This window comes from Myzus persicae, unplaced genomic scaffold (genome assembly GCF_001856785.1).
Source record: "Myzus persicae strain clone G006 unplaced genomic scaffold, MPER_G0061.0, whole genome shotgun sequence".
NCBI lineage: Eukaryota > Metazoa > Arthropoda > Insecta > Hemiptera > Aphididae > Myzus > Myzus persicae.
Window position 1 is genome coordinate 417,606 of NW_019100902.1, and position 14,608 is coordinate 432,213.

General features: G+C 30.2%; 1 protein-coding gene across 1 annotated transcript; it reads right to left on the reverse strand.

Annotated features, from left to right (window-relative positions):
* Positions 1-3,554: 3,554 nt before the first annotated feature.
* Positions 3,555-9,264, reverse strand: LOC111026699 (protein crumbs-like). Its single transcript, XM_022304829.1, has 4 exons — positions 8,882-9,264; positions 4,918-5,052; positions 4,555-4,683; positions 3,555-3,671 (listed from the first exon to the last, which is right to left on the reverse strand). The coding sequence occupies exons 1-4, from the start codon at positions 8,931-8,933 to the stop codon at positions 3,610-3,612; spliced, it is 378 nt and encodes a 125-aa protein (XP_022160521.1). The 5' UTR covers positions 8,934-9,264; the 3' UTR covers positions 3,555-3,609.
* Between the last annotated feature and the right edge of the window lie 5,344 nt (positions 9,265-14,608).

Here is a 14,608-nt window from a genome sequence, read left to right on the forward strand (position 1 = left end):
GATATTGATTATCTATATTTAGTAAGGATAATTTATCGATAATCTTAGCATATTGTTATCGGATTTCCTTAATCTTATAAAATTAAAAAAACATTGCTGTTTCAGCCATATACATCATGTGTGTTGTGTCATGTACAGAAGGGTAGTAGAAACATAATTTTTGAAGCAAAGGCTTTAATTACTTACATTATTTTGGTTGTACACCTATGTTTCTTAGTTCCTTTACTTAAATGAAATAAATTATTTCAAACAATGAATTAAAAAAGTTGGTTTTGTACAATGTACTCATTGTGTACGAGTTACAATTTTTGTAAAAAAAAATTGAATTGAATTCTTACTAATAAGTTAAAATGTGTACTATTATAGTACAGTTTAGTTACTCTTCAGTTAATTTATTTTGTTGTCACGTTAACGTTATTCCCAATATCAATAAGATAGATTTTAAATATATTTTGATCAAAAAAAAAAAAATGATTAATATTTATAGGTAACTTAAATAATATTACGCTTATGCACCATTGAGTACTAAATTTTAGATTTTAAAAGAGATGAAAACAACTTCTACAGATTCAACTTAATAAAATCAACAATTTTACTACCAGATTGTATGTACTCGGTTCAATGTTGGTGTTGTCATCCTTAAAAAATTTACCTAAATAATAAAGAACTTCTATTAGAATACACAATATACAATATGATCGTCATTAAATGTGTTCTCCTTTTTATAAGAATATATTATCAGATCTACTTATTGTGTTTTAGCATGGGTTTTAAACTTGTAAATATTCAGTTAAGAAAATTAATGTAAGTAATTGATTTCTAACTAAGTTAGGTTATATTTGATTTTAAATTTAACTCAACACAAGTTTAAAATATTAGTTAACTTAGTACTTTTGCCGGCTTTATAAACTTGCAGTCTGTAAATATAATAAATAGGTAATTTTTATTAAATTTGAATGTATTTATGGGCTGTGACTTTAATTTTTTGAGTAAAAAATATTTACAACTACTACATAATTTAATAATCTATAATATACTGTAGGTAGGTACCTAGGCATTATATTTTGCGATCTGAGATAGACGATAGTACGTGTAATTATTTAACCACCCTTGGCTAACCTATGTTTAAAACGTTTAAATAGTTGCTTAGCTGATGAGTTAGTGTAAGTAGATATTAAGAGATATTATATCTTAATGTTGTAATAATATTTGACGTGTTCAAAATCATACTATATTTATTGCAAACGTATTTATTTTTGTCTATATTTTTTATAATCTGTGATGATTAGTAGGAATTTCATCACGTTTAGGTATCCTACGATTTTTAAAAACAAGTGTGAACTCGCAGTTGCATCACAACTTGCTATATCGAGTCGGATATATAGCATTATAGCCAGATGGGTATGTAAAAAACAAAAATAACAACTTTATAAATAGCTAAAATGCGTTTGAATTATTAATTATTATATTCCGATCGATTATTATTAGACTGTTATTTTATCCGGTGGAAAATTGCAAAATTTAATAAATAAAACAATACCTACCTCCCAATTAAATTGTTTAATAGGTTATAGGTAGGTGTAGATTGTAGAATGTAGATGTACCTATTATTAATTATTATTATTGCAGATTATTGACGACGTAAAAAATTACTGTGCAACATATCAATTAGGCACCCATTAAATAATATTATTTATCGTCAATGGGGGTCATATTATGTGGTAATGTGGAATTGGTAACTATATATTTTATTATAAAATAAATAATAATTTTTTTAGGACGGAGACAGAAATCCACAGGTATGTATAGTAGCAGCACGGTCGCCCAGTTGATTTTCAATTGAGGGGAATATAAAAAGTTGACCGCTTGGTCGTAGCCTTGAAAACAGATCTTTATGTAACTTTAGGTACAAGAAAATGAGCATTGTTAGTTTGTGGTGGACATTCAGCACCGAATCATAGTGTACCTATGATAAATTATTATTGTGTTCTACCACATTTTTACAGAACCTACCTACCTACACAAATTCCCAATTTTCAAAGCTTGGCAGAGGGCACTAACTAATTGGAAAGTTACTTTTTGAGTAAAAACTGAACATTGTCGACTGGATAATAATTAATAGGTATTTATTTGTTATACTTAAAGTATTTTGTGTTAGGTGATGGATATGAATCGCGGACAATTCGCCCCCGCCAATTCGTCCCCGTCAAAAAAACAAGTCCACGGACGTTTCGTCTCCGTCTATTATTAAGATAGGACATTTGGCCCCCGGCAGTTATGTAGATTTTTTTATATCTACCCATAGGACGTTTGCCCCCCGGTTAGGTTAGGTTAGGAATGAGGCATTATTTTTTGGAACGGTATGTGACAGGAATATGTAATCATATCATATTTATAATTTATGTTTACTTAATAAAATTATACCCAAATTATTATTATTATCATTATCATTATAATTGTTGTTTGCGTTTTAAAAATAATTTAAATTTTAAGTTAAAAAAAAAAATGATTTAAATTTACCTAGTGATTTAAAATTCCAGAGGCCAAACGTCCTATAGGTAGATATAAATAAATCTATATAACTGCCGGGGGCCAAATGTCCTATCTTAATAATAGACGGAGACGAAACGTCCGTGTACTTGTTTTTTTGACGGGGGCGAATCGTCCTTTTACCGATGGATATTTAACAAACCATGACTATAGAGTAAAGATGTAATCATTTAAACTGTACAAATTAACTTATAACTATTATAACTTATATTCTAATTTCAATACCTAATTGAGTTATTATTATAACCGACCAACTTTTAACTAGGTAAGTTAGAAACTTGGGAAATTTTAGAAACTAACTTATATTTTAAATTATAAAATTATTTTTTAATTATTGCTTAATAATTTGACTTAGAAAGTGTTGTTTTCAACCATCATTAAATTATTACCTATTGTGTTTTTACTTTTACTTTTTAGTTTTAAGTTATCTTTATATTTTATTGACCACAAGTCATCAACGTTATCAGTTATCAGTTATCACTAACATGTTGTAGGGACTATAGATCGTCATAATTGTATAACCATTAAATTCCGACAAAGAACTGATTTTCATTTTGTTCTGACTTAAATAACACACCTGTATGACCATCATTTGTACCTGTACTCTTTAAAAATACATTTATGGAAAATAGTCATCATCAAAATTAATGGATTTTAGAATTATTTTTAATGAAGTATCAATACCCACGCGATACCTACTTTTTTGTAAGTACAGCTAGTATAGGTATCTTGAATCGGGAATCCCCCCCCCCCCATCGGGCCATCTCTTGATATAAATAATGTAAAATAATTACCTAAAGTAAACCTCGATTATGAAGTACCTAGGACGCAATCGTAGGTAATTTATTCTCATTGCGTATATAATATCATTCTAATACAATATAATATTATACTCAATAGTCAATGGTAATAGCCAATAGGTATGACTGTCTGAGTAGGTAGCTTATTACTACCTATCACTTTTCTCATTGAAAATTGTTTGATTAATAACTTGAAAACGTGAATGATATGATATAAGATTGTTTATAAAATTTAAAAATAAAAATAAATCCATTGCAGTTAGATAACGATACATTCAAATGGGACTTCCTGCTTTGTAGTCGTATTCTGACCGTAACATTCTGAAATCATAATACAAATTTGCATGTTTATAATATAAATAATTATTACTATTAACATATTCAAGCTCAATAAACAAATATTCAAATATATAAGTGTTATTATTGTTTCACTTGTAGGATGCTGCAGAGGCGCCAATAGTCTCTCAAGTCCCCTCATATTGGAATTAAAAAGGTTTTTTGGCAAATATTTAGTATGTGATTAGTACGTTTTTGCATACATTTTATTTAGGCGTTACGTAAACTATTAGGCGAGGGGCTGTAAGCACATGTCTCCAACCCTCCCATACATATCAAAATTAATACTTATTTTCAATGTTCTTCTGAAGCCATATTTAGCATGTAGCTATATAATATACTTATGTGCACCAAATAATAAATTATTCAAATTTGCAATTGTTTTGTTTTTTTAAATATTTTGAAGTTGAAAAATCAAGTGCTGATTTAAAATAAAATAAATTTGTTTTTCACTTTTCTATGTTATATTTTATCGTTGTTTTTACATTTCACATTTGAAGTTATTTTCAAAAAAGTTTGATCATTTTATAAAGTCATATTTTGACAAAATGCATAATGCCATATTATTTCAATCCTTATAGGTATCAGTGGTGGGCAACTGGCGGCCAGCGAGCCTTTTTTATCTGACCCGAGCTACATTTTCAAATTACATCACACAATTTCAAAGTTTATGATCTATACTCTATAATCTATTTAACACCAATTAAAATGTACTAAAAGTTGGCCATTTAGTAATTTGAGTTGCCCTCCCAGCTCTATTTAAAAGCAATGATAGATAAGTACCTACATGACATATTTATACATTATTGTAATCATTTGTATAAACGAGTATATGATGATACCACATCATCAATATAATAATTATTACTTATTTCGCATCTTGTGCCGTAATATCCAGTCCCCGCGCATCTACATTTATATCCTGGTTCTTGCGAAGTTTGAACGCACACTCCGTTATGATTACACGGACCTTGTGCACAGAAATCGAATCGGCGACCTGTATAAATATGAGAAAATGTCGTTATGAGACGGATAAACCGATTAGACTATTGACTTTGATTTGGTAAGAGAAAATTATGTAAAAAAAAAATATCTGCAAATATTTAACATACGTTAGTATAGTTTTTTTAAACAAAGAGCGTCTTCTGGATCACCCGGCATAGGTGTATTGTTATTTATCAATTTATCATATTATAATGTTGCGATGCTCGAATATTAAAATTTATACAACCTTTTAGCGCTTTATAGCATTCCTCGTAGTTGCTGTATCTGTACTCGGAATAACAGCCCTTGCCGCAGAGACATTGGCCTTCCTGTATTCGACAACCCTGTCTACTCTGATCGCAACCTTCGAACACGGGTATGACTGAAATCAAAAACATTTTGTATAAATTATCTACCTACCTGCATATGACTCAGCGACGCAATTATAAAGTGCCATTTTGTAGGGTGTGGTAACAACTAACAGTTACTTACTAAATAACTTGTAACTTTACTACATTTAAAAAACCTACTTCGTCAACTTGCCTTTACTAGTTGTATACAACTATAGCCCCGGTCTCCCCTATATACACTCAGCGTATGAAGAAGTACTTATATATATTATTTTACAGATCTGTATTAAATGTTGTTATACTATACAGTGATCATCTGCAGTGATCAATCAATTGTGAATAATATTTAATATAATAATATTATAATAATATATTATTACATATAATAGCTAATTGTGCACAATATTTCCTGACTTCCTGTAAATAATCAAAAAAGTAGGTAGGTACCTAATTGAGAAGTTTCAATGAAATATTTAAAAATCATATACATATTAATTAGGAACTCAAATACATTTCCCGTAGATAGTGCCTTGTGTCTGTGGTTAACGGTTAAGTTACTGGTTAGGTGTATGATGTCTATGTATATTTACTAAAGTGGAGTGAAGATTTCAAGGTGTTGATCGCCGCAGAAGGTATTTACTAAAATGTCAAGAATAAGAGGGTGCCGTCAACCCCACGCGGGACGGGACAGAAAAATAGCAGATGCATATGTACATGTTCCATAATGTTTCTGAAAACCATATTTGAACGAATACACCATAGCTGCAGACATTCTACACGTGTCATCTACATAATGTTATATTATTATTATTATTATTATTATTATTATTTATCCCCGAGCAGCTGTTTTGGGTGTTTTATTTCTCCCACATCGTAGTTGCCACGACTTTGTCGTAAATCAGATCGACGACTGTACTGCGCATGCGATGCGTGACGATGTGAAGACAGTTTGCGAATTTCTAATTATTTAATGTTATGTATATATGCCGTTAATTGGCGTAATATTTAACCAATGTTACAGGCAGTGTCAGATTTAAGTCTCCCGGGGCTTGGGGTAGGTACTTCGAGGGAAGTGATGGTCGCGCTGTACCCTTCCACATGTTGCGTGTGCAGTAAACATTTGGTGCCCTCTATACACGCTATGAAAAAAAAAATTGCTCACTTTATTATATTGCCATATACACACACATGACTATATGTAGAACCCCTCTCCCTTCCCCTTGTCACGGCCACATCTCCGGTAAATCCGGAACTGGCATTTTTTTCCTACTACCAAAATTCACCTGCAGAGAATCGTTTTAATATCGATTTGACTTAATACACAAAGAATAAATCGATAAATGAAAAACGATATAAGTATTTATTATAGGCACCCATAATTCGTTGATAGTTTCCTCAGATATTGAGACTAACCAATGTGTGAGTGTGTGGCTGCGTGGAAGCCAGGTCAGGTTAGATAGAATTTATGAGCATTAATATTCTTTAGAACGCTTAAGACTCGCGTGATGTGTTTTCATTTAAATAATTTCATAACATTCTATGATGTATATTATTTTTTTTACCTAGCCGATCTTTCTCTCTCGAGTCAGAGCAATAAAATTTAATTATTTCAGTATAATACTATACAATAATATTATGACGTTTGTTTATAATGTTACAGTGCACGAAATAACGGCGTGAAATATATTTAATATATTTAACAAACATAACAGAACCATAATATCATCACTTAGAAGTAGAACATCACAAACTATGTAGGTACCTCTACCTATCTAGCTATCTAATCAAATTTTAAGTAATAATTAAATATTGTGTTTACTATAGAAAATACCTACTAACGGACCAATATTATTAATTAAAATGTATTCCTTTACGAGTATATATTATATATTCGAATGCAGATTACGAAAATTGTTCATTTCAATATTATTTCTATTAATATACTTATTTACTCCAATATCAATGAAATGTAAGAGTTATAAAATATATCATTTGGATATTTATTATGTGCGTATTTACGTGCAAGCACGTCATAACATATACTAAAATAGTATAGGTACCTACCTACTAGGTATATAATGTCAGGTCGCACAAAATATAATAGGTTATAGGTACAAATTATTTCAAAATTGATATTTTAATAATTTATTATACTTAAACAAATATAAATAACAACTACAATGTAATACAATAGTAAAAAATAATACCTAATTAATATGAAGTTCTTTCAACTTTCAAGTAACAAACACACAAACTAGGTGATTATGTTTTAAACAACATTCAGTGAATAATAATAAATAGGTATATTAAATCATTAAACGTTTAATCAATTTAGAAAAATCAAAATGTTATAAAAAAACTTACGTTTGTTAAAAAATCAACTGCACTACAAATTACAATATATTAATAGAATACAATAATGAACATTTTTTTATTGAAAATAGCTAGGTACCTATGTTAATAATGAAACATAGTGAAAGACTCAAAACTAGTTAGGTTAGAACAGAAAAAATGATATTTATGACGTTGCATAGAAAAGCACTGCGTTATCGAAAAGTTTTGTTACAGACTAGAAAATGTATAAGTCATAATAATTAATAAGTGAAAATTGGCTTTTTACTACGTAGATCTTTAAAAATAAAGAAATTACCAGTGTTAAATAAAAGAGTATAAAACAAACAAGTATATAAATAAAAAATAAACGTAATCACTTAGAAAGTTTGAGAAATTGTTTAAGATATTAAATAGACGGACATGAAAATATCCGAAAATTGAGAAAGACACCTTAGCTTTTTATTTCTAAAAAAAAAAATATCCAAAAAAACAACAATATGCATTTTAAATTTTCGTTTTCCTCGGTCTTCTATAAATATAGGTCATATAGAAAAATATGCAATTCCTACAACTTTCGATTCATATATAACTATATTTATTAGGTACCTATATATTCATTATGCATGAGTGCATGACGGTAATAATATAATATAATTAATATACTATTCAACAGTGGGCCGATACTATCAGCTCAACAATATTACAATTTTCAGTAAACAAGGTAAAGTTAAGTCCAGGACATCGCAGTATCACAATAATAGGTTTGTCGACTACGTCACTCACATATAATTTATTACAATTATTATTGTACAAGAGGTAGGTAGTGATTTTAAATACTAAATGCCGGCTAATAGATATACTGAGTATAGTTTTATAAGGGTTAACAAACATATACTGATTACTTTAATCGAGCAATCATTAAAATACAAATAAAAACAATTACCTAAATAATAGTAATAATCTGTATACCACAACAAAGATGGGTCTCTCGACGACTTGAATAAGGTGCCCAATCACAGGAGCAACTAGGTGCAAATTATTTTTGGGTAGGGCTGTACATTATATAGCCCTCATATTTTTCTTTATTAATCCGAGTGAACATTTCCCCTACACCTATTTACTAGGTTTCTATATTTGTAAGTAGCATATATAATAGGCAATAGCTCTATCCATAATATTTATTAACTTAATCGGCAAATTTAAATTGTATTTCCAATATTTTGTCATTCTTTATTACATTTACCTACAAATCTACAGCATATTTTATCTTTCGAGATTATTATAAATAGATAATAGCCAAATTTGAGAAAACAATCGTGCAGCATACTATCGTTTTAAATCAACTTTTCGGGACTCGTTGTCCAGTTATATTTGTCAGGGCTATGCAAATATTGGTGGGGGGGGGGCTTATAGCCACCCCAAGCCTCAACCTATGTATAGTTCCGCCCATATACAATATACATATTACCGATTAAGTATGGCGTGCGTGTGCGAGTTTGTGTATATATGAATATGACATGTACTTACTCGTGATGGTGATCAGTAATAGTGGCAGGATCATCGGCGTAGAGTAGTCCATGGTCGTCCGCTGTTAAATTATACTCTCGATGTTTCGTGTCTGAGGAGGCTCTCCTGGAGTCTTGGGCGACGACGACGACGACAACGACGACGGCGGCGGCGGCGGAGGCGAAGACTTAATATAAGACTCGCGATCAGCTGGCGTTAAGGATCAAATCGTGTATATAATATACGTCGGACAAATGTTGAACACATGTGTACAAACTGGAAATAGACGACGACGACGACGACCAGGACGAGATGCAACCATTTTATCGTCCCGGCACTATTGTAACGCACACGCACGCACGCCCACCCGGTGATCTCGGTACATTTTATAGCAATATAATATATACGTATGTATGTATAATCTGCAGCAGACCGTGATTTCTATTATATGTATTTTGTTTTTATCTCAATTTAACAACATAATCTTAAAACACATTATTGGCCCCGTGCAGCAGTGGTTTATCGTTTCAAGTTAAATTTACTTCCGGTGCTGTGTGCGATGTGTGTGTGTGTGTGTGTGTGTATATATAATAAATATACGAATATTTAATTACGTTATAGTATTATAATATGCATGCTGCTGTCATTGAACTCGGCCGTTGCTGCTCCAATATAAGTGAGTGTACACTGTACACCACGATGATGTGTCGATGGACTGTGGCGGTGGTGTGCTGTAAATGCACGTCATATATAATATACAGAGTTATTCGAGATGCGATTCGTACGATTACAAACGCTTCAATACATTATTAAATTTCAGGTTTAAAGTAACTATACAAAATTAAATGATTAAATATGAATAAAAGAATATTGAAGACATTTTTATATTTAAAATTTATATAATGGCGTAGGTGTACGCCTATATATGAACAAGTGAACAACGCATCTAGTAGTCGGCACACAAGTTTATTCCATGCAGACACATCCACGTATTGTAATTGACTCTGCTTAGGTTCTCTGTGGTTGATGATATGATGGTACGTGTACCCGGTATCTTAATAATATCCTCAAAAACAAGATAAGTATAAGCATCGTTTGAGATCAGTTGAGTTAGGAAGTCAGCTGCATCGGATAATGATTCATTTTGAATAACCCTGTATATAATCTGGTAGATATACAGAGCGATTGTTTTAACCACGGCTCCTGTGTATTTCGTAATTTTCTTTTTTTCAGAAAATTTAACGCCTAGGTACTGTGAATATCTGAAGTGTTGCCGTTTCCTTCACCCTCGTACCGTCTAACCGCACAGTCATCGGTCGGTGCAGAAACCACAGAAAATACATACTTACTACTCGTATATAGTGATTCATTACATGGACTATATTAAGATATTAACAAGAACGAATTTGAAAAAAAAACGTTTCAGATTCATCACCAAACGTTTTTGCTTGTGATCTAAGTTTATAGACGAGCGATGCCTAAACATACGGCACAATGTAAATTCCCAGAGGTTTTTCTCATCTCCATTTTACTTTTTGAGTGGCTCGTCTCACTTTTTAGTCTCAATTTAAAATTATTTTATCACCCAATCGAAAACGATATGATATTATGAGGTGAAGTTAAAAACATGCGATGTTGCCATCGCCATTTTAATGCAAAAATCGATTGTATAGTGGTTATCTCGACAAACATAATATATACTTACCTATCATAAAGGTTAAAGGTGAAAATGAGGACAGGTAGAATATTGAAAGTAAGAATGATTGCCAGTTATTTATATGTTTTTGGAAAAAAAAAACAGTAAATTTCAAAAACAGTTCGAGACTTCGAGTATTCAAATATTGGTACCTACATGTGTGCTGGTGCTCATCCTGTATAAAGTTACCATCTAGTTATACATTATATATAGTACATATTATATCACGTTTTACACGTGTATAATCAAATATCTATAGGTATTTATGTGAATAATGAATATATATATGTATTAACCTTCTACACTGTAATATATATATTTATACAATAGTGACAATACATAAGGGTGGCGTGGTCATACGCTGAATCTGCGGAAACTCTCTGAGCGCACTTACCAGCCTACGTTGCTAGTTCTCGCATGGTTGACCATCGGGATTTTTAGCAACAAAATATTGGGCCACACACACAGAAGTATGCCAACCAACCGTTTCCCCCACACAGTACCAGGCTAATGACCTTAGGAGGTGAAGCCTTAATTCTAGTAAAAAAAAATACGCAAGTATGGACTATGTGGCATTTTGTAGTTTATTGATTATTTTACTGTAACAAATACGTTAGTTGTATATAATTTATGCAGATTATTTGTGAACAACCCTTATTATGACTTAGATGCTTTAATTAAAGATTCAATTTGGACAACTGCAGTTTTAAAAAAGTAGTCAATTAGCTTTATAATATATTTTATACAGATATTCCGGTATTCATACATAGGTAATATAATAATTATCCATGTACAAAAATTACAGCCTGCCGCTATATGTATTGGGTAGTATAAATTCTCGTGATTATATTTTGAGTCCTGGTACCGAAAATTACAAAAATATTATATAGGTACATAAGAAATAATTTACAAAACGATGCTTCTATAGAAAATCATTATTAGATGGTACCTAAGTATTAAAATATTTTATGAGCAATATAAATATAAATATTTTTAATTTTTAAAAGTGATGTTCAATCTGTATCATTGACACATTAAAAATATATTCCAAGAATAAAAATGTATACAGTTTTAATGAAAGGAGCCATTCAGTGATAAATATTTATGTTATTTTTGTTATAACAATTATTATATTGTTGATAGTATTAGTATTAACTATTAGGTATAGGTTTTATAATCTTACTAACTATTGAGCTATATATTTAAATTTGTATAATTGAAACACGTGTGCAAACTATGCTGAAAAACTATATTTTAATAAGTTAAGTAATGAGCTCAAATCAGAATTTTCGTTATAAATTAACTCGTCGATTAAAATAACAACGTACTTTAACGTGATCAAAAATTATAATCAATTTTTTTAAATTTAGAGATCTAATCATAATATTAATTATACCTACCTATAAAATAAAGTATACATGTGTATAATATTATCATTTATATATTGTTTATAGTACGGTTTTTTGTGTGTTATACAAAATAGAACCATTTATAGTTGTTAATTTGTGGTTTACTGATAAATTAAGTGGTAAAAAAGAATATAGTTGTATGCCCAATGTTGGCCTCATAAACACTTGTGCGTCAAATAGTCTACAATATTAAAGTTAATAATCTAGTATTGATATAAACCATTTAGTTTTTGCCGAATAATTTTATAATTTTCTGTTCTCAAAATTGTGATAAACATAAATGCAATATTTATTAAAACTTTTGACTTCCAAATAAAATCACAAATCCTTTCCTATTGTTAATTATACAGTTATATTTATTACTAACTGCCTACCTACTATATAATATAAGTCTCATGTCGATCATTATTGTTATCTCTGCAGCAGTAAATCGTATACGCACTATAATAAACTGAATAACTTTGGCCTAGGTAAATGTTACAAGATATCCAGAAGAAATTCATCATTAGAAATAGTCAAAATCAGAACTTAACGTTTCACAATTTAAAGAGCCGAAATCGGCCCACTAGTTTAATGAACTGGTCACCTATATTTTATTAGCCCAATAAAACTATTGAACGTTTAAAGATTATTGTTTAACTAATGAATACAATTTTATTGTGATCATTCGTTGAAGGCTCCAACAGTTCGTTGAACGTTTAATAAACGTTCATGGTTCATGCAACCCCGTATTATGTTTTTATTTTATTATAAGATCACAATTTTTGAGTATATTATATTGTTGTTATTATATTTTATGAAACAAAAATATAAAACGACTATTCATAATCTTCCAACACCAATATTAATAATTTATTATTCTGATTTTAACGAAGCCATTCGTGGAAGAAAATCGAATGTCGTCGGATGTCCTAGTCCGAACTTATGTGTTTCGGATTTTCCTACAACGAATAGAATAATATAATAAAATAAATAATATACGTTGAGGCAACAACCCAAAGTATTCAAGCTCACCTGAATAAAATTTAAAAATGGCTAGAAAAATGAAAAATAATTTTAAGCCCTCAAAAAATCACAGCGGTCCTCTTCATCAACCGTCACCGCAAAACTCCGGGTAATTTAAGACTCCCCATATTCCTTCATCCTTGGTCACCTAACATCAAATATCTCTGTGTAATTTTAGAGAGAAAACTGACATGGAATCCACACATTATATTATTCAAAATTCCAAACTACACTATGGATACCAGATATTAAAAATACTATAGCCATTGATCAATCAACAAACATCATTAATCTGGACAATGGAAATGTTTTATCACACATTGTATTATCATCACTATTCACTTATCATAAAAATTATTGTTCAGCCAGAGTCTAAACGCACCTAAGAAAACTAAGAGAACTTAAGTTTTAAGACTTAAGCCCTTTATCGACGTTTAGATACTACATCAAATATTTTGAAATGACACCCCTGAAAAATATCACCCTAGGGTCTGTGTCACTTACCTCTTGAGTCGGACCTGTACAAATTTCTATATAATACATAGGTATATCGTATTGATGAGGTCAAGTCTTTTTTTAGCAAACAATTGTTTCATTCAATTATTAATCATTATAATATTATTATCTATATTATTATCTCCGCAGCGATCTCGTGAAATCACCACTAATTTACAACACTCTCGCAAGGCCCGCAATAGTTGCAAAACATAATATGCTATACAACTATATTAATTTATAGTTTATACATATTATTATCTAACCATAGTGATGTAAGCTTCACGGAAAAAGCGCTTTTTATTTTTTGTTACTGTATATAGGTATATCATATGAAAACGCATGTGGCCGATACGTGTATAATATTATTATAATATACAAAGTGATAATTATTTGAAAGGTACTCACTTGTTTTCTTAAAAATATTAAAATTATAATTACAATTATTTTTCCGTTATTATTTAAAGTTTTCAGTACATTTTTTTCTCATATTTAAATTTTAAAGTCATTAAAAACAAAATTTCGAAAAAAAATGATATTTTAAAATATTTTTAGCATTTAAGTTTTCCTCTTTTTTACAAATGACAGCGTAATTATTAATTGTACATGGAGCAGAATATTTTTCCGAGAATTTATTTTGAATGAGTAGTTATTGCCTATAGTTATAACTTATAACTTTATAGCTAGATATACATTCGTTTAGTGTTGATGGTGACGAGTGACGGTAATGACGGGGAAGGTTTTAACTTCTAGTACTATCCTCGCAGTAAATAAAGAAGAATAAACCAGAAACCTAAGTGAAATTTCGATTTTATTACCTACTTCATTATTAAAAATAATAATATGATGTAACCTCAATACAGTTTCTAAATCTAAAAGTAATCGAACTTGGAATATTATAGTGGTTAATACCTACATAATAATAGTTCTTAAATTATATATTTTTTAAAACCTATAGAGCAGTAGCTAGGTATAGCTTAACGATTTAAGAGTGCGTAGTAGACATGACATTAATATACTATCATAAACTTTAACGTAAATTGATATACAGTAGAAATCATCTATAATGACACCGGTTGAAGTGACATCGGATTTTATGACCTTAAAGTAAAGGACCCGAAAAGCATAGGTAAGTTTTATATG

Coding starts and splice junctions, on each gene's coding strand:
- LOC111026699 (XM_022304829.1), bottom strand. CDS start 8,933: ATGGACTACTCTACGCCGATGATCCTGCCACTATTACTGATCACCATC. Junction 4,684..4,917: donor ATGCTATAAAGCGCTAAAAG/GTTGTATAAATT, acceptor ATATTTATACAG/GTCGCCGATTCGATTTCTGT. Junction 3,672..4,554: donor CGGCACAAGATGCGAAATAA/GTAATAATTATT, acceptor TTATGATTTCAG/AATGTTACGGTCAGAATACG.